This window comes from Leuciscus leuciscus (assembly GCF_965113295.1).
Source record: "Leuciscus leuciscus genome assembly, chromosome: 3".
Lineage (NCBI taxonomy): Eukaryota > Metazoa > Chordata > Actinopteri > Cypriniformes > Leuciscidae > Leuciscus > Leuciscus leuciscus.
This window is the reverse complement of record NC_138727.1, coordinates 1,664,344-1,689,873: the sequence shown is the minus strand read 5'-3', so window position 1 is coordinate 1,689,873 and position 25,530 is coordinate 1,664,344. Positions and strand designations below refer to the sequence as shown.

Genomic DNA, 25,530 nt, shown 5'->3' with positions numbered 1-25,530 from the left:
TCGATCTTCATCCAGATTTAAGAGCAGCTCAGATCATTTGAGATCTGAGAGTTGATATTGATATTTTATTGCAGACTTCAGTACAGTTTGTTCTGAAAGCAGTGGTTAAGCAGTTTCATCCAGTAGTGGTGACCAGTCAAACAACTCATAAAAGAGAGTATATACAGTAACAAGTCTGTAACAATGTTTGTGGAGTAATTCGCCATCAGTGTATTATTTATTATCAAGTATTATCAAGTATCAAGATTTATTATCAAGTATGCAGATGATTCTGCTTTAGTGAGCCTTTACTGGATATCTTGACTGGAGTGAGAAATCAAATCTCCTCTTAAAGGCCTCCAGATCTAAGGAGATGGTTATGGATTTTAGAGTGAGAGAGCAGAATATAACACATCCTACACTCATTAATGGGGAACAAATTCAATTAGTAACAAATTATAAATACCTCGGTATAGTTTTGCATCATAAACTCAAATTAGACTGATTATGTAAGTAAGAATACACAACAGAGGTCGTATTTCTTAAAGAAACGACTGTCTTTTAATGTCCATATAGAACATATGATGTTTTATGGAGCTTTTATTGAAAGTGTTTCTGTTTGAGTCGCTCATATGATAATGCGTCAGAGGCTCAGAAGAAATCACTAAGAGAAGTAGTAACAATGCCAACTGTGTTTTCTTAATAAAAACGGATCATATGTTGTTTTTGTGCTTATTGAGCTGCAATCTCTGATTTAAAGCTGCTTTTTTTTGGTGTTTAATGTATTATTTGGTGTCATAATGTTCACACTCTTTAAATGTCACATACATAGCCAATAATGCATTTTAGATATGCAGATATTGTCAAAATAAGTGTAGATAAAAACCAGGTTACCATGTGACAACTTACCCCATAGGGCCAGCGTGTGTTAAATCAACTTCGAAAATATTAATTTATTTCCTGGGAAATAACAGAGATGCTCAATAGCAGAAAATACACCTATAAACCCGGTCCAGAAAATATTGACTGGAGTGAAAAGTGTGACAACTTGCCCCGTCCTCTTCATCTTGATCAAATCGGAATTAAAATCAGTTCTTGCAGTCTTCTAGTTTAAAGTTGCTCTCAAAGCAAGACTGCTCATTTAAGATTTAAGATGATGAAATACTTACTGAAGCGTTGAGGTTAGTGTTATATTTAATAAAGGGTTAGAAATATCACCCTCCGCTCTCGTTTATTACTTTAACGACCTGAGATGCCCGTTTATTGGTTTCATTTAAGAAGTTAGAGATGTTAAAGGGATGGTTCTGTCATCATTTAATCACTTGCAAAAGAGTAATGTTGGTAACCAAACAGTTTCTGGTCCTCATTAAAAAAAAAAAAAAAAAAAAAAAAAATACAATGGAAGTCAATGGGGTCCAAAATATGCCCTTAAAAATAAACTCATTTGGCAACAGTTTGAGGGCGAGTAAATAATGACAGCTTTTTAGGTGAACTGTCCCTTTAACTAAAACAGTGAAACAACACTGGCAACAAATGAATCAATGAAATGCAAACTTTTAAATATAGCGCTTTGTTTTATATATATATACATATATTCATGAAGATGGCTAAAAAAAACACAATTTTCTTCAAGAGGAACTATTCTGCTCACTCATATTCCTAGTTAAATAGTATTTATGAGACAAAATGACCATAACAATAAATAAATTCATCATGTGTTTTCTTTTTTCTTTTTCTTTTTTCACATACCAGTTATACAAACAATAAATTATAAAAATCAGTGCTGTGTATTTTCAGTGAAACGGCCATTTCCCATTGAGACGGTAGAACAGTACGGCATATACATGGAGAAAAGAGATGAAATCGTGGAAACACACTGGATCACATGAGTTCATTCAGTTGAAATGAATCGCCTTAATCGACTTCAGGAGGTTTAAAGTCAACGCGCGTTTGCACTTCTGTGATGTGATGCACTTCCAGGGATATTCACTGAGAAAAAGCAATAATCCGAAAGATTATTATGACAATTTTAGAATAAAGTCCCTGATGAATCGTTCAGAATAAGAGCGGTAAACAGAGTCGCTGCTGACTTTCTGCTGGTCATAGTAACACACGTACAGTACAGGCCACAAGTTTGGACACATTACTGTTTTTAAAAGAAGTTTCTTCTGCTCATCAAGCCTGCATTTATTTGATCAAAAATACAGATTTTTTTTTTTAATATATTGTGATATATTATTACAATTTAAAATAATTGGTTTTCAATTTATTATACTTTAAATTATCATTTATTCCTGTGATGCAAAGCTGAATTTTCAGGATCATTACTCCAGTCTATCACATGATCCTTTAGAAATCATTCTAATATGATGATTCATTATCAAAGTTGGAAACAGTTCTGCTGCTTAATATTTTTTCATAACCTGTGATACTTTTTTAGGATACTTTGATGAATAAAAAGTAAAAAAAAAAATGAAAATAGAAATCTTTTGTTACAGCAATATACACTACTGGTCAGTACTTTGGGGTCAGTGATTTTTTTCTTTCTTTTTTTGAAATAAATCAATACTTTTATTCAGCAAGGATGTGTTAAATTGATAAAAAGTGATAGATTTATATTATTAGAAAAAAAATTTTTATTTTGAAAAATGCAGTTATTTTTAACCTTTTATTCATCAAATATATTAGGCAGCAGAACTGAGTCCAACACTCATAATAAATCAGAATATTAGAATGATTTCTAAAGGATCATGTGATAGACTGGAGTAATGATCCTGAAAATTCAGCTTTGCATCACAGAAATAAATGATAACTTAAAGTATAATAAATTGAAACCCAATTATTTTAAATTGTAATAATATATCACAATATTAAAAAAAAATCTGTATTTTTGATCAAATAAATGCAGGCTTGATGAGCAGAAGAAACTTCTTTCAAAAACATTAAAAATAGTAATGTGTCCAAACTTTTGGCCTGTACTGTACATAAATCATACATGTGATACTGAATGATTTGCATTCATTTGCATATGTAAATAACACTGAGCTATATGAAGCATGAAAACGTTGTTAATTCAGCTTCAGTGTTTCCGGGTTGAACTGAGGCTGAACCAGGTTGAACCGGGTTGAAATGAATCCCTTGCTTTAAAAGGGATTTAAAGCAATGTTCTACTCTCATGCTTGTCCAACAACTTCAGTTTCAAAGACTGTGTTCACGGTAACACACTCACAATGGAGGTCTATGGGTTTGCATCAGAATACACATTAAAATACACAAACTTAAACATAAAGCATGTTCAACATTTCTCCTGGTCTGTGCAAAGTTATATAATTCAACTCCTGAAATATCAGTTCATCAACCAAGAACGGACGCATTAGGGGCCATTCACACACAAAAAGGGGTTTTACATTTAAAAACGTAAGAAGAAACACACGTTTACACGGAAAACAATGGAAGAAAAACAGGTTCAAATAACACATCTCTACATAGTAATTAGTTAACAGGCTGTGTAATGTCCTGTCCCATAGACGTCCATTCAAAGTGTTTTACTTTTGTTGTAGAATATGAAACCATATTTACTGTGGGAATCATGTAACACTTTACAATAAGGTTATATTTAGTTAACAGGATTAGCAATGGATTAGTTTCCATCTCATGTGTTCAAGAGAACAAAATCATCACTTCCTGGTGCAGAATATCAGTAATAAAACTGTAAGTTTCTGCAATCTTTCTCTTTCTCCCTCCATCATAAACGAGTGTGTCTCGAGCGTCAGACGAAACACAGTAAACGCTGTCATGTTCTCTGGCGTTCGGATGCTGGTGTTCGGGAACACACTCGTGTGTGTGAGACGCTTCTGGAGGGAATTAAACACACTTCTGATCACACACTTCGACTTCCAGAAACACCAAACCAACATTAGAGATGTTGCGACGCCATTGGTCCACTGGATACTCCAGCTGTCCAATCACAGCTGGCACTGAGGCAAAGTCATTTGCATTTTTAGAATTTAAGTACATCTTGCCGTTTCTATTCAGCATTTAATATTTTTTTACAATATGCATAAAAATAGGTCTTGTGTTAATTTCAACCTTAACTAATGCATTTTTAAAATGTGTAAATTTTCGAAATTAACTAATCGTATTTGTTGATGCACTGTGAACTAACATGAACAATGCACAATTGTATTTTTTAGTAACTAACATTGGCAAAGATCATTAAATGCTGTAAAAAAAATGCATTGATAGTAAGTTAATGTTAACAAATGTGGCCTTATTGTAAAGTGTTGCAACCTTATTTTGAACCCAGAACGTTCCTCTGAACAACACAGACGTGTAAACAGCGTTATTGCGAGTATCGAGGGCACACAGTGTCACACACACACACCTCGAGCCCTGCACTGAGAAAACTACACACACACATTTAAATCACAGAGCCATGTTTCCTTTTTCCCATTGCAAAGAAGGGAAGCTCAGTTCATTTGGGGGGGGGGGGTTTAAGACTCAAACGCAGCACAAACATCAGCTCAGACCCTGGAAATCAGCTCAATCTCAGTCTTCATCAGAAACCCTCTGAGATTGAGCTGTTCCTGACCCCGGGGTTTACTCGACCCCTAAAGCGACGTTCACACTGACAGGGATTCGCAAAACTATACTTTACACAGTCATTTTCAGTGAGAGTTGAGCCAACCAATCTCAACTCAGTCCAGCTTCATGTAAATGAGCTGTGATGTCATGCGGTGACAGCCAATGGGAGCGCAGACTGACAGTGTCGAGCAGGGCTGCACGATAATATGATAATCGCCATTATTACGCTAAAAAATCATAACCGAGACTTGAATCACGACTGTCCTCAATTGCAAAGTTTCATCAGAATACGCAGCTTTGGATAATTGCGTAATTGTAAATGTATTGCACGTTCATGCAAGCACAAAATAATCATACGCAGGGTTTTGTTACGATACGAACCTTAAAAAAAGCTTCTCTCAAAAGCCAAAACAGTGAAATTCCTAATATTTATTCTAATAATTCAAAATTATGTTAAGGTTATTCTATTAAAACAACAACAAAAAGATGTTGTATTGTCGCACAGAGGTTGCGCATTTATTCAGCAACCACACGATTCATGTTTGGATTTATAATATCGCAGATAATTATGATTAATTTATCAAAAGTAGCAGAAATCATGTTTAATCGTGCAGCCCTGTGGTCGACTCCAAATGACGGTTACACTGTTTCGTAAAAATGTTTCTTTGTTACACATGTTACCTGTAATTACTGTAGTAATAACTATAAATTGTGCATAATTACATGCAATAACCATAAACCAGACCCAAGTACATGGAGTTAATTATTAATACTCAGTATTTAAATGCATAATTACTCACTTAAAAATGTTGGGTTAAAAATAACCCAACATATTGACCCAATATGTGTAACAAATAACCCAACGTTACACTGTAACACGGACACCTTAAAATAAAGTGTAACCCCGCGTTTTAAGGTGACGTCGTAACAGCACACAAATAAGTACTGAGTAATATTACTTACTATAGGGTTAGGGTAGGGTTAGAGTTTGGTTTAGGGTTAGTTGCTTATAATTATGCATAATTTACAGTTATTAATATAGTAAGTACATGTAACTAAGTCACCTTAACATAAAGTGCTACCCAACATCAAACGGTAACACTTTACAATGAGCTTCCATTTGTTAACATTAGTGAACTACATTAGTTAACATACATTAAAAATACTTCCTAAGCTTAATGTTATTCATAAAATCAAAAGTTGCATCTGAACTAACATGAGCTAACTATTAAAAGTTGTATTTTTTATTAAAAAACGTTAAAAAAGAAGGGTTACACTTTATTTTAAGGTGTCATTGTTACATTGTAATTATATATTTAAGTACTGAGTAATATTAATTAACTACATGTTCTTACTATAGGGTTAGGGTAGGGTTTGGTTGAGGGTGAGTTGCATGTAATTATGCATCATTAACTGTTATTACTATGGTAAGTACATGTAACACATGTAACAAGGACACTGTAAAGTTACAAATGTAGGTTACACTTTATTTTAAGCTGTCTTTGTTAAAGTGTAATTATGTAAATTATGCATAATTACATGCAACTAACCCTCAACCAAATCCTAATCCGACCCTAACCCTATAGTAAATACACAAAGTTAATTAATATTACTCATGTATAATAACATTGTAACAATGACACCTTAAAATAAAGTGTAACCATGAAGTGTCACCCAAATGTATTGCTCATTGTTAATTAATGCTTTTCTAAAGTTAACTAATGGACCTTATTGTAAAGTGTTTCCCATCGAACACTACAGCGACTGCCAGTGTGAACTCGAGGGGCGTGTCATATGGATCAGGGGCGTGGCTTTGTCAAGGGGGCGTGGCCACACGTTGCCACATTCGAGGCTTAGAGCCAAAGCTCCTAGTCCGAGTCACAAAATTGCGAACACTAGCAGAATCCACAGTGATTGTGTTTCGAGCACGAGTTATACGAACGCCACTGCGTGTCCGTGAGCGTTCAGTGAAGTGTTTAATCCTCAGCACTTCTTAATCAGGCAGTGTTTGAAGGCCGACGGCCGTGTGCTGAGCGGGCAGGTCTTCACAAGCTTCCCGTGAGGGTCTTTACACTGAACCGTGCGACTTTGCCAACCCGTATTGCAAGTTCTGGAGCACGTCATCCACGGTCCCGTGACCCACCGCGGCCCCGTCGGACTCTCAGTCGGAAAGTCGGTCGTAAACGTCATCAAATCCGCCGACGACAAAGCGGCAGCGGTAGGCAAAGCCACGTTGGAAATCCGAGGCGGAATCGGTGTTTTCCGAGGCATGAAGAAGCTATAGCGGATGTCTAGTGGTTTCTTAGCATCCGTGGCCAGAATCTGCACCAGCAGGCTCTCCTGAAGGGCCCCGGGGCCCATGCTGTGAAGGGCCTCATCCCGTTGACTCCATCCGGTGTAGTTGAGGACCGAGCCGTTGAGGGGGACGATGGTCTCGGACGTGGAGATCATGAACTTCCCGTTCAGGAGGTATTCTCCACCGGGACGCCGGAGCGAGAGGTACGCCGTGTAGCGCGACTGGCCCTTCGCCTTGTACTGGCGGACCTTGAGGTGCGTCGAACCCTCGGGGACCTTCACCACATCCGTGTAGCCCTTACTGGAGGACAGAGAGGATGGGAAAATCAGGCATTTGTTTCACAGTACACATATCTAAACATTCTTAACCCTCATTCTTCCCTAAAAATTGAGTGTTCATTGGAGGGTCCAAGACCACAGGACTTTTGAACCACGAATAAACACAAAAATGTGAATGGATTCGAGAAGTTTTGTGGTAACTAATGCTTCCCTCGCGGTTCAATTTGACTCCCTTAGGAATGAATGGAATGTGAGGAATGCTTCAGTGCACATAGAAAAACCTAAAAATGATCAAAATTCTAACTAAAAATGCTAAAACTTTACCAACATTTTTTTTTATAATATCTACTTGTGTATCTGAATGCACACTGAAGAAACTGACTTTAGGACCCAGAGGAACAGCTCATTTAAGGAGCTATAAGCCCATCTAGAGTCATGAAATATCATGTTATATTATTTTTAGAGAGGACGACAGAATCATGTGTTTTGTTTTACAGTGCAAATATCTAAACATTCTTAAAGCAAGATACATTTACTGGAGAAGCAAAACGACTCGTTCTAGATAAAAGTTATCAAATTGAAGTGAGTTTAAAACATATCTGCCATTGAACTAGTTTCGCTTTGAATTAAAGGGCACCTATTATGCAAAATTCACTTTTACATGGTGTTTGAACATAAATGTGTGTTGGCAGTGTGTGTACACAACCACCCTATAATGATAAAAATCCACCCAGTGCTTTTTTTTAAATCCCCATAAATCATAAGCACTGTCTCAGAACGAGCTGTTCTCAGATTCAGGGCAATGTGACGTCACTTTGCACAGGCCCCTCCCACGACTGTTGATTGACACTGCAGTTTGAGCATAGACCCGCCCTGAGTGAGCTGGACACAGTCCGCCAGTGTTTCCACGCTGGAGCAACTGTAGACAAGAATGTGTCCTAAGCGATTGAGGTGTTTTATTGTTGGATGTAAGAATGAACTTAGCAGTCTTCATTTACTCTCATTGTTACTCGAGGATGGATCTGTACTGTTCGTGATCCAGCTTACGGTCTCCAGAGAGCGCCTAACGAACCGAGACTACCTCTTTACGTCTGACCAAATTTCGTCTGTTTGGTCCGGATCGTGGTCCGGGAGAGGATTCACACCTGTAAATTTGATTCGGATCAAACTGAAAATCCGGACCAAACACGGTAGGTTTGAAAGGGCCCTAAGATGGCGAAGTGAAGGTGTGTGTTTTCTGACCTCTTCTTGGTGAAATTTCCCGCCACTTTGATGCAGCCGTTCCCGTCGCCGCCACACACACCACACTTGTCGAACTGAAGTTTGGAGCCGATGATCCCGTCGCAGCCGGTGCGAACACACTTCCCTCTCACACACACCGAGCTGCTGTACGGCCGGCACTCCGTTCCGTCAACCACCTGCAGAAAAACAACAACACTTGGTAACACTTTGGGCCCTATTTTAAGGATCTAAGCTCATGGTCTAAAGCGCAAGTTCACTTAGGGCATCCGAATCCACTTTTGCTAGTTTAACTACGAGAAAAATGGTTGGCGCTCCCGGCGCATGGTCTAAAAGGGTTGTCTCTATTCTCATAGTGAGTAATGGGTGTGTTTTGAGATTTACGTTAAACCAGAGTCTCATCTCCCATTCCCTTTAAATGCCAGTTGCGTTCGTGCCATGGCGGATTCGCTATTTACATGACGGAATTTGATAGTGGAAAGACCGAACTATAGGCTCACATTACTAACGTGCTCTTCAAATAACAAATATATATACATATAGGGCCCTATTTTAACGATCTGAAACGCAAGTATCAAGCGCGAAACACAAGTAACTTTGTGGGCGGGTCTCGGCGACGCAAATCTAAAATGTGTTGGTCTGAAGTAGCTTCATTACTCATAGGTGTGGTTTGGGCGTAACGTGAAATAGACCAATCAGAGCGTCATCTCACATTCCCTTTAAGAGCAGGCGTGCTTGTTCCATGGCGGATTGCTATTATAACGGCGGGTTTGCCAGACTCACGCCAGGAGCGGTTCACAGCCGAGGAGACCGACGTTCTCGTCAGGGCCGTAAAACACAGAGAAGTGACATTGTATGGGGATGGAGAAACACACCCAGATTAGCTTCGGTTAAACAGGCGTATAATAATTTGGGTAAATGTGTAAGCCAGATTTATGCTTTTATAATAAACTGTCTATCTATCTATCTATCTATCTATCTATCTATTGTAATAATGTATGATTTGCAAAAATGAAAACTGCTGCTTCTGTGTAGATGAGAGAATCAAAGTGCATGCATGTTGTGCACACGCTACATTGATTATGGCCAAGCATGCGCCCTTAAAATAGCATCTGAATAACATGCGCAACGTGCCAATGACTTTAGACGAGGTTTCTCCTGGTCAGTGGAGGAATTGTTTTCTAAACCTGCAAAATAGCACCAGGGAACGTTTGCGCTGGAACACGCCTCCTCTTTTCGCTGAACCGCCCCCGGGAGCGCAAATGTATTTCCTAGTTTACCGACGTGCGTCTGTGGAGGCAAAAGTCCGCTGTGCGTCGGGTGCATAATGGGAATGATACATGCGTCGGTGTACAATGTCAATTGCGCTGGGTGCAAGATAGGGCCCATATTGCGCCATTGACTTTAGAGCAGGTTTCAGTCGGTCAATGGCTCAGTCTATTTCCTCAAAATAGCAACGCTCCAACAATGCGCCAGAACACTCCTCATTCTCAGACCAGCAGCCCATGGGCGCACAAATGGGCGCAAATGCATTTGCTATTTAAACAACGCGGCGCAGGACGTGAAAATGATAACTGCGTCGGGCTGAAACTAGCAAAACACACTTGCGTCGCGCCTGGCGCTGCATTGCTCCGGGTGTAAGATAGGGCCCTTTATTTTACAGTGTCTTTGTTACAGATCTTACATATAGTTACTGTAGTAATAACTATAAAGTATGCAAACTTACATGCAACTAACCCTAAACCAACCCATTTTCCTAACCCTATAGTAAGTACAAGTTAATTAAGTTTATTAATATTACTCAGTACATAAATGTATAATTGAACTGTAACAAGGACACCTTATGATAAAGTGTAACCCAAAACTTCATCTATGAAATCTCACATACTCAAGCTTTGATAAATATATCACTAACAAAAAGTACCAAAAGTACTACGGTAATACCATGTTTTTAGGACGTGATATTATGGTAACAGGGAACGTTCTCTCAAAGTTACAAACAAAAGTTCTTCCAGTAACGTTAATAGAACGTTCGTTCTGGGCTTTAATAACGTTAGCACAAAAACATTATCTGATGTGTTTGTTCAGTGGTTATCTGATGTGTGTGTGTTCAGTGGTTATCTGATGTGTGTGTTCAGTGGCTATCTGATGTGTGTGTGTTCAGTGGTTATCTGATGTGTGTGTGTTCAGTGGTTATCTGATGTGTGTGTGTTCAGTGGTTATCTGATGTGTGTGTTCAGTGGTTATCTGATGTGTGTGTGTTCAGTGGTTATCTGATGTGTGTGTGTTCAGTGGTTATCTGATGTGTGTGTTCAGTGGTTATCTGATGTGTGTGTGTTCAGTGGTTATCTGATGTGTGTGTGTTCAGTGGTTATCTGATGTGTGTGTGTTCAGTGGTTATCTGATGTGTGTGTTCAGTGGTTATCTGATGTGTGTGTGTTCAGTGGTTATCTGATGTGTGTGTGTTCAGTGGTTATCTGATGTGTGTGTTCAGTGGTTATCTGATGTGTGTGTGTTCAGTGGTTATCTGATGTGTGTGTGTTCAGTGGTTATCTGATGTGTGTGTGTTCAGTGGTTATCTGATGTGTGTGTGTTCAGTGGTTATCTGATGTGTGTGTTCAGTGGTTATCTGATGTGTGTGTGTTCAGTGGTTATCTGATGTGTGTGTGTTCAGTGGTTATCTGATGTGTGTGTGTTCAGTGGTTATCTGATGTGTGTGTTCAGTGGTTATCTGATGTGTGTGTGTTCAGTGGTTATCTGATGTGTGTGTGTTCAGTGGTTATCTGATGTGTGTGTTCAGTGGTTATCTGATGTGTGTGTGTTCAGTGGTTATCTGATGTGTGTGTGTTCAGTGGTTATCTGATGTGTGTGTTCAGTGGTTATCTGATGTGTGTGTGTTCAGTGGTTATCTGATGTGTGTGTGTTCAGTGGTTATCTGATGTGTGTGTGTTCAGTGGTTATCTGATGTGTGTGTTCAGTGGTTACCTGATGTGTGTGTGTTCAGTGGTTATCTGATGTGTGTGTTCAGTGGTTATCTGATGTGTGTGTGTTCAGTGGTTATCTGATGTGTGTGTTCAGTGGTTATCTGATGTGTGTGTGTTCAGTGGTTATCTGGTGTGTGTGTTCAGTGGTTATCGTGTGTGTGTGTGTGTTCAGTGGTTATCGTGTGTGTGTGTGTTCAGTGGTTATCTGAAATGTGTGTGTGTGTGTTCAGTGGTTATCTGAAATGTGTGTGCTCACCCTCTGTGCGAACACCACGTAGTATCCCGTTCCTTTGGCCCGGCATGTGAGTTTGCACATGTCTTTGGGAAGAACGCCGGCAAACTTCGGCACCCATTCCACGAAGGTCTTCACTCCTTTCGGGTCCGTCTGAGGGCCGTTACGCACCTCACACTGCTCCTGTCGGAAGCTCTTACCTGACACACACACACACACACACACACACACCGTTTCAAACTCTCACCGTCTAAAGCCTCACACTGAAGTTGACACGCTCACATACACACACACGGTTTTGCAGTGCATGACCCGACACTCATGTTAAAAGAAGTTCAGCTGTTTTTTTCATTTTTTTTTTCATTCCACTGCTTTTGCAAAAACGTGAAACACTAAATTACATTTCTGGGAGACTCCACATGGGAAGTAAAACACTTTGTATATTAGGCCAGGAATGGAATTGTTTTTATTTATTTATATTTATTTAAAGGGTAACTCTCGCCAAAATGCAACCTAGGGTCTTTTTGTTAATCTACCCGAGGCAAACTTTAGTTTAAAAGCATAATTAGAATGGAAACGCCACTTTTAAGTTTGACCGTGTTTTCGTTTCGTATTTTCAAAATGAATGGGAGTGAATGGGGCACGACTATGATAGCATCAAATATCGCTATTTTTAAAACACTAAGAAGGCTTGACACAACATGAAACTGTGCTGGAAGTATCACCAGAGGCTCTACACATGAACTCCAGCATTCAGAACAGTGTTTGTGTACACAGAGTTTACTAAAGAGAAAGCTTTTGAACAACTCACTGTCTCTGTGTCCGCCGGCATTATGACAGTCAAAAATAGTGGATCTCCGAATGCAACATAACAGGGAGGAGAGTAAAGCTCCTAAAGCTTAGTTCCATATACATTCACGGATAATTTGTTGTTTTGTCGTTAGTGAAAATCAATATTGACCTTGTATTTGAAAAAGGGTCCTCGTATAAGAAACAATACTAAAATTCAGAGTCAGTTCATTCGCATTCGGAGATCGACTATTTTTGACTGACAAAATGCCGGAGTTCATGTGTCATTTTTTTGAGAGAGATGCTAATGGTCCTGTCCGATTCAATGATCTATGCTAAGCTATGCTAAAAGTGGTACCGCCAGACCCGGAGTTCGGCTGAATGGATTCGAAAACGGTAAAACTCAACTGTTTAACTCTGGGGGAGTTGTAAAATGAGGCTATTTCCCAAAAAAGTGGAGTATCCCTTTAACATAAATTTTCATGTGATCATGCATTATTTGTGTGTGTGTGGATCAAAGTGTGTGTAAAATCATGATAATTTTTTACAGTGTGGCAAGCACAGCTGCCAATTTTTTTTACCGTAAATTTACTGGATTTTTTATAACAGTGTGTGTGTGTATGCCAGTGTGTGTGTGTGAGGACACTCACTGGCTGAAAGGCACGGCGTGACGCTGCAGGACCTGTACACGGCTCTCTTCCCGGTGCAGTAGCGTCCGTTGTTTCTGGGAGGAGGATTGTTGCAGAGACGATTCGCAAACTGGACTCCGCCGCCACAGGAACGGGAACACGAACCCCACGGCCCCCAGGAGCTCCAGCTGCCGTGGTTAGACGTCTGCCGAGAGAGACAGTTAATGAGACGTGAACGATGGGAGATAATCAGACGTACACTGTAAGAGAATTAGCGTGATTTAACAGTAAAAGACTGTAAAAGTGCTACAGTGAAAAACTGTTTCCGTACTATATACGGTAAATAACCGTGATAGATCTAACTGTACATTTAATTTTAATTTTACAGTAAAATACCGTTAAATTTATCTTTAACGCTTTTGGAAGTGAAAAAGAACAAGTCATTGTATAATTTACAGTGAAAACCCGTAAATTGACATTCCCACAATTCCCTGCGTGACACTTCACTTTTGATGTATTGTTCTTGAAATTACTGTTTCTTCATAGTTTTTCATCAGTTATGTACATTAGTGTTTTATGTTACATTCAATGTTGTTAAATTAATGTTTAGTGCATTTTGCAATGATGGTGTTCAGTGTTTGTGTGAATGACTATATATTATTATTAGCTTTCTTGTGGAAAGCTGCTTGTGATGAGCTTTGATTGATCATGTGAATCTCATCTCCACTGTGATTGGTGGTTGTCAGTGTATTACAATGGTACAAAACAGATATTAGTACTTCAATAGGTCGGTAAATTAACATTATATCACATAATGATATGTTTTTTTTTTACTGTAAATTTAAGTTAAGTTTGTAAAACCTAAAATGTTGCAACCATATTTTTTTACGGTAGATTTCTGGCAACCACAGCTGCCCGTTTTTTACCGTAAATTTTACGGATTTTTTCTTTTCTTTTTTTCCAGCTAACAGGGAATGTTCTGAACAAACATACTTCCAGTAACATTAATATAATGTCCGTTCAATGTTATCTGGTCTTTAAACCTTAAACTTCGGGTCTTTAGCGACCCGGGACGTCATTCTCTACCCATTTTTTACAGTTAGACATCATGAGCCTTCTTAGTATTCCTCAAACCATTCATTAAAGTAAGTAAAGTAAGTAAGTAAATTTAATTTATAAAGCACATTTACACACAGCATAAAACTGACCAAAGTGCTGTACAGTGAATAACTAAAAAGACAAATAGTAAAAAAAAACAAAAAAAAAAACTGAACAATATAACAAGAAAAAAAAGAGCATGTTTTCTAATTATTTTTGGTAAAAAAGTGTATAGGGTCACTAGAGGCGCAATAAATAATTGAATCTCAGTAAGTGCAATTCACACTTTTTCCTCGAGGTAATGTCTGATACACAGTGATGAAGTTTGACTCATAATAAAACAGAAGAACTCACTAGTATCATCAGCAACACTTGAAGTATCTCAACGATTTACAGCAATTACTCAAATAATGTCACTGTCAGTTGATGGTGGATCTGGTGAAGAAGCTGCCAGATCTAAATTATGATTTTGAAGACATTGAAAACGACAGTTATGAGAATATGGAGATGTTAAATCCAGGGAAATGAGCGATGATGGGAAAAATATCTGCTCAAATTGAACCCTTAGCCTACAAGATCCAAAAGGTAACGAAATATGCTTTATTTTATTATTTCGTAATTGTTATTAAAATATCAGTAGAGTTTCATACTATTGCGGCGTTTAACGTTAGATAAAGATCCGGACGCTAAAGACCCGAACATGTAATAATGATTGGCGAAACATTCATGCATTTAAGGGTTAATAATGTTCTTAGCACCAAAACATTCATACATCATTCATGGAACGTTCTGAAATATTTCAGTTGGACATTCGTTTCATGTTTTTTTAAATGTTACTATTTGTTTCGGAATGTTCCGAGAACATTTAAAAGTAACGTTCTCATAATGATTGAGAATGACAAATTGGAATGTTTCCTTAACGTTCGCATAAGCAAGAAAAAAAACATGTTTAAAACTGGATGATTCAAATGTTTGGAGAACATTCAGAAATAATGTTTTCATAACTCAATGGGAACATTAGTAAAACGTTCTTAAAAGCATATTTTTGTCAGCTGGGCTGTTCTTTAACATCTTGTGAAGCATCTGAAGAATTCAGTGACATGAATGGGCAAAAATGGGACAGAAGCGAGTGTTTTCATTCACCGACCTGCAATAAACAAGCCAAAAAAACACCCGACATGAGCAAGAGACCTGAACACTGGACAATCAGCGAGAGGAAGGGTGTGTGAAACACAGAGCAGAACCGTGTTTCCAACAAACAAACACGCATGCATGAGGAGACGCGCTCACACAACGGGAGCATTCTTCATCCGGACCAAAACGAGTCCTCAAAACACTTTAATGACCTCTGAGTCTCGGGTAAAAATACCCGGGCCGGCCAGGAGAGAGGATGGGAAATTCCTGCCGGTTAAATGTGTTTGATACTAATCTAGTTAACTCAGAGCAGCCTGACGCACGTGTTAAGAGAGACGCACGGGTCAGGAAGGGCGAACGACGGCCGTGTGAATCAAATTAATCTTTTTATTCAACGAGGTCGCATTAAATTGATCAAAAGTGACATTTATAATGTTGCAAAAGATTCTATTTCAAATAAATGCTGTTCTTTTGAACTTTCTGTTCATCAATAGAATCCTGAGAAAATTAAATGTGTCACGGTTCATCAAGACAAACTTGTTGGCTTGAGAAAGTAGATTTAAAAAGTTTGAAGCAGTTTTAACTTTGAAACAATGTCTAAAGCTTGTAGTTTGAAGGCTTTTAAAGTTCTTTTAAGTTCACCTCTGAGCTCTGGTCTTACCGAGTAATGTTTATTTACATGCACAAACTATTAAACTACCCTTTTGATAGAGTTCTCTGACTATTACCAACCTTTCACCATCATTAAAACAAAACTACATGCTGTTTTTGTGTCAGAGACTTTTTATGCATAATTAATAAGGAATGTGTCACTTTAGTGGCATTGCATAGGTTGTAATTTATGCATTAAATGTGCAAAAGTTCTAAATTGGTGAAAAACAAGTCATTTTTAATTCCCCGGCATCACATCTGAGCTCTGGTCAAACCGAGTAGTGTCTCTTTCCACAGATTTAAATATGTCATTTTAGTGATCAAAGATGAGTTTTAAAGGGGTGGTTGATTATGATTTCACTTTTCTAACTGTAGTTAGTGTGTAATGTTGCTGTTTGATCATAAACAACATCTGCAAAGTTACGACACTCAAAGTTCAGAGCAAAGGGAGATATTTGCTTTTAAAGAAATCACTTTTTAAGGACTACAACAAACGGCTGGTAGAGACTACAATGAGCTTCTTAACAGGTTAGTGACATCACCAACACTAAAATTTACATAAACCCCGCCCCCTGAACACGATTTATAGATTATCATGACAGAAAATGCTAATCAATGACTAGAAGATAACTACACATCAGCTTCATAAATTCATCAACTAACCATTCAGAAATGTCCTGTTGCTTCTACATGTTGTCACTTCTTCTTGAGTCTCTCCATCATTGTCTGACTCCGGTTTGAACATAAAAGGCTAAAAGTTTTTGAAATGTTCAGCGCATGTGTGTGTGAGGTAAAAGGACACAAGCTCTTGAAGCTCCGCCCCCTGTGCCGGGAGCAGCAGCTCATTTGCATTTAAAGGGACAGACACAAAACGGTGTGTTTTTGCTCACCCTCAAAAAGTGACAATTTTAACATGCGATATAAAAATATCTGTGGGGTATTTTGAGCTAAAACTTCACACACACACTCTGGGGACATCAGAGACTTATTTTACATCTTGTGAAAAGGGCATTATACCACCGCTTTAAGGGATACAATTATTGAGGGGGACTTAAAAAGTTCATCAAGACAAACTTTGTTTGAAAAAAGTTTTAAAGTTTTAAAAGCTTGGAGTTTTAAGTTCACATCTGAGCTCTGGTCTTACCGAGTAGTGTCTCTTCCGGGTCTTGTCCACACATTTGCCCTGTAGACAGATTCTTCCCTTCCCGCACGGCGTTCCTTCAACAGCGGGCAGTTTTTTGGTCAGACACACCATCTGGCCCTTCCTGATGACGGCGCACCACAGGCGTGCACACACGTCCATGCCGGGACACACGGTGTACTCGAGCCCGAAGGCCAATCGGCACTGCTGAACGGCATCGTAACTCTGACCCGGAAGCTCCTCGGGACCCAGGAGAGGCAGACGAGGGACATCCAGCAAACACTCGGCTAAACACACACACACACACACACACACACACACACACACACACACACCACAAGAGGAAGATGTCAAGACGTTAGTGGAGAAAAGATAAAACTGTGTGCATGTCCAATACAGGTCAATATGGTGATTTTCATTATATATCTACATGAAATCAGTAAGTTTTGAAAGAAGTCTGTATTTATTTACCCAAAAATACAGTAAAAATTGTGAAATATCATTATAATTTAAAATCGCTGTTTTTTTGTGTGAATATATTGTAAAATTTAATTTATTCCTGTGAGCAAAGCTGAATTTTCAGCATCATTACTCCAGTCTTCAGTGTCACATGATCCTTCAGAAATCAATAATAGCAATGTAATTGTAATTGGCCACATAACCATTACATATTTGAAACAAAGAGCATGAAACAAAGTTAAAACTGAAATAAAAAAAAAATTTTTTAAACTAAAATGAATAAAAATGACAAAAGCACATGAAATAAAAAAATTTAAAAACACAAACAAAATGACTAAATAAATTCAAATTAAAACTGAATAAATAAACATAAATGCTAGATTCAAAAAGTTCATAAAAACATTAATAGTACATAAAAAATACTAAATTAAGACTGGACAAGCTCAAAATCAATACTGACCAACATAAAGTTGGAAATTAAACATGAAATGCAATTTGCAACCCATTTAAGTAACATAATGCGTCATGATCTCCAGATTATTTCTGCATAAGCAGAATCAGAAAATCAAGAGCCATGAAATCACAGGCCAATTTGGAATCTGATCCTATCGAATTGTCACCATTACCATGATATGTTGCAATGTTTTTGAGAAAAGCAACATTAAATTGAGTCACAGTGGTTTCTCACCATTGCCGTCGTCGAAGAAGTCTGTGATGGTGGCGGATGTGCATCGGCTCCAGGGTTTGGACGCGTCGATGGAGGTCAAGATGGAGGACATCAGACGCTTGTCCTCGTTTGAGCCGAAGCGTTCCTCGCAGAACTTGGAGTCATCGTGGGACAGACCCAGCAGATGCCCTGCGCACACACACAGGAAGTGATGTCATCAAGGTGTTTGTGCATGCAGGTCAAGTGAAGCCAAAGCGTCTCGATCGCCCCCCCGGTGGCTGGTCCCAGTATAGCTCATAAACCCAGAGTCTCGATCGCCCCCCGGTGGCTGGTCCCAGTATAGCTCATAAACCCAGAGTCTCGATCGCCCCCCGGTGGCTGGTCACAGTATAGTTCATAAACCCAGAGTCTCGATCACCCCCCGGTGGCAGGTCCCAGTATAGCTCATAAACCCTGAGTCTCGATCACCCCCCGGTGGCTGGCCCCAGTATAGCTCATAACCCAGAGTCTCGATCACCCCCCGGTGGCTGGTCTCAGTATAGCTCATAAACCCTGAGTCTCGATCGCCCCCCGGTGGCTGGTCCCAGTATAGCTCATAAACCCAGAGTCTCAATCACCCCCCGGTGGCTGGCCCCAGTATAGCTCATAACCCAGAGTCTCGATCACCCCCCGGTGGCTGGTCTCAGTATAGCTCATAAACCCAGAGTATCGATCGCCCCCCGGTGGCTGGTCCCAGTATAGCTCATAAACCCAAAGTCTCGATCACCCCCCGGTGGCTGGTCACAGTATAGTTCATAAACCCAGAGTCTCGATCACCCCCCGGTGGCAGGTCCCAGTATAGCTCATAAACCCAGAGTCTCGATCACCCCCCGGTGGCTGGCCCCAGTATAGCTCATAACCCAGAGTCTCGATCACCCCCCGGTGGCTGGTCTCAGTATAGCTCATAAACCCTGAGTCTCGATCGCCCCCCGGTGGCTGGTCCCAGTATAGCTCATAAACCCAGAGTCTCAATCACCCCCCGGTGGCTGGCCCCAGTATAGCTCATAACCCAGAGTCTCGATCACCCCCCGGTGGCTGGTCTCAGTATAGCTCATAAACCCAGAGTATCGATCGCCCCCCGGTGGCTGGTCCCAGTATAGCTCATAAACCCAAAGTCTCGATCACCCCCCGGTGGCTGGTCCCAGTATAGCTCATAAACCCAGTGTCTCGATCGCCCCCCGGTGGCTGGTCCCAGTATAGCTCATAAACCAAGAGGCTCAACCGCCCCCGGTGGCTGGTCCCAGTATAGCTCATAGACCCAGAGTCTCGACCACCCCCCGATGGCTGGTCCCAGTATAGCTCATAAACCCCGCCTCCCCATGTAGTCTAATGGGACGCAATTGAACTAAACAATCAAATTACACTTCAAATACAGTTTTTCCAAAGATGTTTTCTGTCATTTTAGGTAGTTTTATTACACTGATGTAAGTTTAAGCGTTCGTTTTTTTAAAAATAAGTTTGGTCTTAGTTAGTTTTTCAATGCTATAAAAACGGGAATGTGACATCATGATAGACAGCTGTGATTGACAGCTTCTCTAAACGAAGTCACTGGGGCACCAACAGACTTTTTGGGGATTTTCGGGAGGAGATTGGAGTCCATAACTGTTTATTTCACACTGACACAATTTTGAGTAACCGTTTCTGCGGGAGTGTGTGTTGTGTCTGTGTGAGTGTGTGTGCGGGACCTTGATATCTCGTCTCCACACACTACTCTCACTACTGCCCAGAATCAGGTCCCAAATCAGCGCAAGATGTCAGCGCTATATTAGGACTTTGGCGGCTTCACTTTTCACCAATGGAAGAGAGTGAAGGGCGGTTTTCCATCTTTTTTTACAGTCTATGGTGCAGGTGGATTGTTGATGTGTGTGTGTGTGTACCGATCTCGTGTGCCACGGTGAAGGCCGCGTGAAGGCCGTCGTCCTCGATGATCGCGCAGCTCCGCTCCGGAGAACATACGGTTCCCACGTCTGCCATGCCGAGAGTATCACACGAGTGATGGCCGCACAGATCCTGAAAACACACACACTCGCTCATCAATACCAGTTCAACATATCAGACTGTGTGTGTGTGTGTGTGTGTGTGTGTGTGTGTGTGTGTGTGATGATTCGCTCACACCATTTCAAGATCTTTACTGTCATCTGTAATTAATATAATTCAGTTCTTATTTTATCCATTCCCCTCAAAGACGGGGTAGAAGGACATTAGAAACAATAAAATACAAGGCAGTAAATATACGAGAATACACAATAAGAGCAATAAACAGTAAGAACAATTAGAACAGTGGTTCCCAAACTTTTTGAAAGCATGGTACCCCTTTGTAGTGTTTTTTTTTCGACGGCACCCTAACCCAATTAAACTAAACGAACATATGTGCATATATACAATTATATCCAGATGAGCAAACAACCAATGAAGCATAAACAGCAGCATGAATTTATTATGAATGCATTACAACAGACATAATATGAGGCGAAACAACCCCTTCAGATGAATCATCAGTCCATTAATAACTGGACACACGTCAACAGACTGATTTTAACCAATAAGGCTACTGTATGTGAGAATCATTGGAATAAAACAGATTTAAAGATACTTAACTCTTTAAATAATAATAAACAACTCCAAATATTTTTGCATATGTTGGTGTTTTGATATGATTTTAAAATATGCTGTAAACAGGGTTAGCCTATTATAGTTTTGCATTTTTTCATTAGTTTTTATTTTTATTTCGTTTTGACTTTTTGTTTTCAAATTCAGTTTAGTTTTAATTAGTTTTTAAAGTGGGTTTGTTATTTTTTGAAAATGCTTAGTTTTCGTTTAGTTTTGTCTTTTTTTTTGTAATTTGGGTTATTTGTCAGGGGCAAGATTCAAAAAGACATGTAATGATGTGTGTGTGTGTGTGTGTGTGTGTGTGTGTGTGTGTGTGTGTGTGTGTGTGTGTGTGTGTGTGTGTGTGTGTGTGTGTGTGTGTGTGTGTGTGTGTGTGTGTGTGTGTGCGCGCGCACATGTGAGAGACGCATGAGTGACAGAGAGAGCAGGGAAAGGAAATGCAGCTGAACGAATACGCTGCTTGTTTTAAATAGCGTTTTTTCCCACCTAGTTTTCGTTTTTTCATTCGTTTTCGTTAACGATTATAACCTAAGCTACAGCTTTCCTGTAGCTCAGTGGTAAGAGCATTGCGTTAACAATGCAAGGTTGTGGGTTCGATCCCAGGGGATTGCATATACCTATGTATAAATGTATAGGATAATGCAATGTAAGTCGCTTTGGATAAAAGCGTCTGCCAAATGCATAAATGTAAATGTAAATGTAAATAACCTTGGCTGTAAAAGGTTATTATATGGTACGATAGTTATTTTAGGCTGTTTAAATTGGAAAATAAAGCTGAGATTCTGCGGCACCCACTTTGGGAACCACTGAATTAGAATACACAATACACAATAACACAATAACACACAATTCAGTAAGATACAATACACAATAGAGTCAATAGTCAAGTCAAGTCAAGTCACCTTCATTTATACAGCGCTTTAACAATAGTGTTTCACAGCAGCTTTACAGTGATAATAGGAGATTACAGTAACAGAGATTGTTTAGGCTTTACAGCAGCTCTAGAATAAAGTTATTGTCCAGATAAAGTTAGTTTTGATTGATTCACTTCCATTACAAAGATCATTAGTTATTAACGTAGGGGCCGCTAACACGACCCCATTTAATCTGAAAACAGAAAACTGTTAATGCGTTATGTCCGTTCATTTGCGTGACAACAGTGTTTGGCGGCTCGAGAACGCAAACTTTGAAATAGGTTCCAAGGTGCAAGTTTTGAAAAACTTTATCATCTCTGTGTAAACTTCAAAAACGTGAATCTGTGAAAACGGCGACGGCGTGCACATGCATATTACGTGTTTAGTCTATAGGTATGCACGTTTGAATATACACTGAACAAAATTATAAACGCAACACTTTTGTTTTTGCCCCCATTTTTCATGAGCTGAACTCAAAGATCTAAGGCCTGTTCACAAAAGGCCTATTTTTCTCAAATATTGTTCACAAATCTGTCTAAATCTGTGTCAGTGAGCACTTCTCCTTTGCCTGAGATAATCCATCCACCTCACAGGTGTGGCATATCAAGATGCTGATTAGACCGCATGATTATTGCACAGGTGTGCCTTAGGCTGGCCACAATAAATCATAATCTGGATGGATTATCTCGACAAAAGAGAAGTGCTCACTGACACAGATTTAGACAGATTTGTGAAAAAGAAAAACATAGAAAAAGTCTTAGATCTTTGAGTTCAGCTCATTAAAAATTGGGGCAAAAACAAAAGTGTTGCATTTATAATTTTGTTCAGTGTATATGTGCGCAGGCTACTTTGTAAAGTATTTCTTCTTTACAAATTGACATCACCCAAATGGCTTGTCCAGCCTGCAAAATACAGAATTTTTTGTCGTTTCCGCGTATCCATGCGGACTGGAATCATTTTGATAACGTTTTATCTGTACAAAGGTAAAGGGATTATTCAATACAATATGAATAATAAGTAGTACTACTACTACTTATAGTAGTTTACTAAGTACTAAGTAGTAGTTTTTGAAATAATCTCCAATATTTAACGAACGATTCGATTGGTCCTAGAGGCAAAGTTGCTCAGAATGAGGAGTTCTACCATATGGTATGAATGTCGTGGGCATGTGCGGAAAAACGTGATATACAATCCTTTACGCACGTGAAAAACGCAAAGGCGCCGATTTCTATTGAGTTTCTCACAGGCCTCAAGGGCCGTGATTCAAACAGACACCGAGAGTTTCGTTCCGATCCGCCTCCGTTAACCTCGTCTGACAGCCGCTCGAAATTCATTGGCGCGTTTTTTGAGATACGAAAAAAAAAAAAAGCCAGTCTTGGCACCTTGGACAAAGACACCACATGCCAATTTTCAAGTCAATAGGACTGACTATTGCGTAGCTATTGCCCTTTTCGTGTTTGTTTCCTTTTATAGCGCCACCAAGTGGCCAATCATTGCATACTTTGTCACGCGACCACAGACCGAGCTAATACATAGGTGTATCGAGTTTGGTGAAATTATCTCATTCCCGTTTAAGACTTCGAATGTTTTGGCGTCCCGTAGCAGACGTGAATCAAAATTTCGACTTTTAAAAAATGATTGACAATCGGACTCCAGAGAATATTTCTGCACTTGTTTGATTTCGATCGGGCGGAAAAACCAAAAATACCCCAAAATTTCACCAAGGATTCCAACGATATAAGACACTTGAGCCTGCGACGAACGGTTTAGGAGTTACGAGCCATTACGTACTTTTGATCACTGTAGCGCCACCATCAGGCTAATTGGGACGAGCTTTGGTGACGGTGTAGACGGTGTGAGTACTACCATCCCTCAAAGTTTCAACTCTCTACGACTTATGGTTTGGTCTGGCTGCTGTTTTAAAATGCATCCACTTTCCAATAATACCACTTATAGTTGACCATGGAATATGTAGCAGGGATGAAATATCACAAACTGGCTAATTGCAAAGGTGGGATCCAATTACAGTACCATCTTTGACTGAGCCCTTCAGAACAACCCATTTTTTCAGAAATGTTTGTAAATGCAGACTGTATGGATAGGTGCTTGATTTTATACGCCTTAGGCAATTGGTCTGATTGAAATAATTAAGACATGTGTCCCATATACAGTTTATTTTAGCTTTATTTCAATTAATGTATGGGGCCCTTTCTTGCACCCAGCGCAATTGACTTTGTACACCGACGCATGTAACATTCCTATTTTGCACCCACGCACAGCGGACTTTTCCCTCCACAGATGAACGCCGGTAAACTTGGGAATGAACTTGCGCTCCCGGGGGCGGTTCAGCGAAAAGAGGAAAAGAGTTCCCTGGTGCTATTTTGCAGTTTCAGAAAACAATTCCGCCACAGATCAGGAAAAACCTAGTCTAAAGTCAGTTGTGTTGCGCATGTTATTCATATGCTATTCATATGCTATTTTAAGGGCGCATGCTTGGCCATAATGTAGCGTGTGCACAACGCGCATACACTTTGATTCTCTCATCTACACAGATGCAGCAGTTTTCATTTTTGCAAATCATACATTATTACAAGGAAAAATATTAACACACAAGGGAACATCTTGTTGTGTCCATGAAGATGTGAAAAATAGGCATAAATCTAGCATTTTCCCAAATTATTATACGCCTGTTTAACTGAAGCTAGTTTGGGTGGGTTTCTCCATCCCCAATGTCACTTCTCTGTATTTTACGGCCCTGACGAGAACTTCGGTCTCCTCGGCTGTGAACCGCTCCTGGTGTGCGTCTGGCAAACCCGCCGTTATAATAGCAATCCGCCATGGAACAAGCTAGAGCTGTAATCGGGCCTTAAAAGTTCGGCCCGAAAAGGCCCGAGCCCGACAGAGTTTGGCCCGAGCCCGACAAGTACATTTTGATTGACAGCTTTTTAAAAGCCCGAACCCGTTTACAGCCCGACTGTCCAAAAGGCCGTCTATCAGCAGTGATAAGAGTGTCGGAGAATAGCGCGGACACGCGCTTCACACCGCGAGCCGGCACACGCACCACTCGGCGGAAAAGGGAGAGAAAGGAAAAAAGAGACTGCGCCGCACGCACACAGCTTTGTCTTTCGTAAAAAAAAGGAGTAATTTATACATTTTTTAACATCATTTATTCATGACTAACGGAGGCTAGAGGCCACTTGGAAGTTGGAACAAAGAAATAAAATAAGTCCTCCAGAGACCAGCCTCCATTTCACCTCCTCAAGATCCATTTTCACGCTAATCTAAACACATCACCTGACCGCTCATTTACCACGCAACCCGAAGCGCGAGCCCGAGCCCGGCCCGAGCCCGTGTAAAATAATAGAAATTAAGACCGAACCCGACCAAACCCGTCGGGTCCCGTCGGGTCCCGTCGGGTTCGGGCAAAGATCTTCAGCTCTAGAACAAGCGCGCCTGCTCTTAAAGGGAATGTGAGATGACGCTCTGATTGGTTTATTTCACGTTACGCCCAAACCACACCTATGAGTAATGAAGCTACTTCAGACCAACCCATTTTAGATTTGCGTCGGGCGCAAGAGTCATTTATCCCGCCGGTGTAATAGCAACAGCGCCCGAGATCCGCCCACAAAGTTACTTGCGTTTCGCGCTTGATACTTGCGTTTCAGATCGTTAAAATAGGGCCCATGGTTTCTAATAGTTTTAGTTATTAACTGGTGCTCAACCTGGGATTTGAAAACATGACATTTCCAGTTGGACCAATGAAAAAACGTAAAGCCGTCAATCAGACTGAATCCGTCTGAAAATGTT

The 25,530-nt window shown here is 40.0% G+C and overlaps 1 protein-coding gene across 1 annotated transcript in view; it reads right to left on the bottom strand.

Moving 5' to 3' along the window:
• Positions 1-2,860: 2,860 nt before the first annotated feature.
• The window catches only part of adamts5 (ADAM metallopeptidase with thrombospondin type 1 motif, 5 (aggrecanase-2)), a 33,530-nt gene continuing 10,860 nt past the window's right edge, over positions 2,861-25,530 (bottom strand). The window contains exons 2-8 of the mRNA XM_082163789.1: positions 20,077-20,209; positions 18,182-18,349; positions 17,038-17,321; positions 13,032-13,215; positions 11,617-11,792; positions 8,380-8,555; positions 2,861-7,159 (exon numbers count right to left, since the gene is read on the bottom strand). Of these exons, the coding sequence (XP_082019915.1) occupies positions 6,547-7,159; positions 8,380-8,555; positions 11,617-11,792; positions 13,032-13,215; positions 17,038-17,321; positions 18,182-18,349; positions 20,077-20,209 (1,734 nt within the window). The 3' untranslated portion in view covers positions 2,861-6,546. The remainder of the gene's footprint in view (positions 7,160-8,379; positions 8,556-11,616; positions 11,793-13,031; positions 13,216-17,037; positions 17,322-18,181; positions 18,350-20,076; positions 20,210-25,530) is intronic.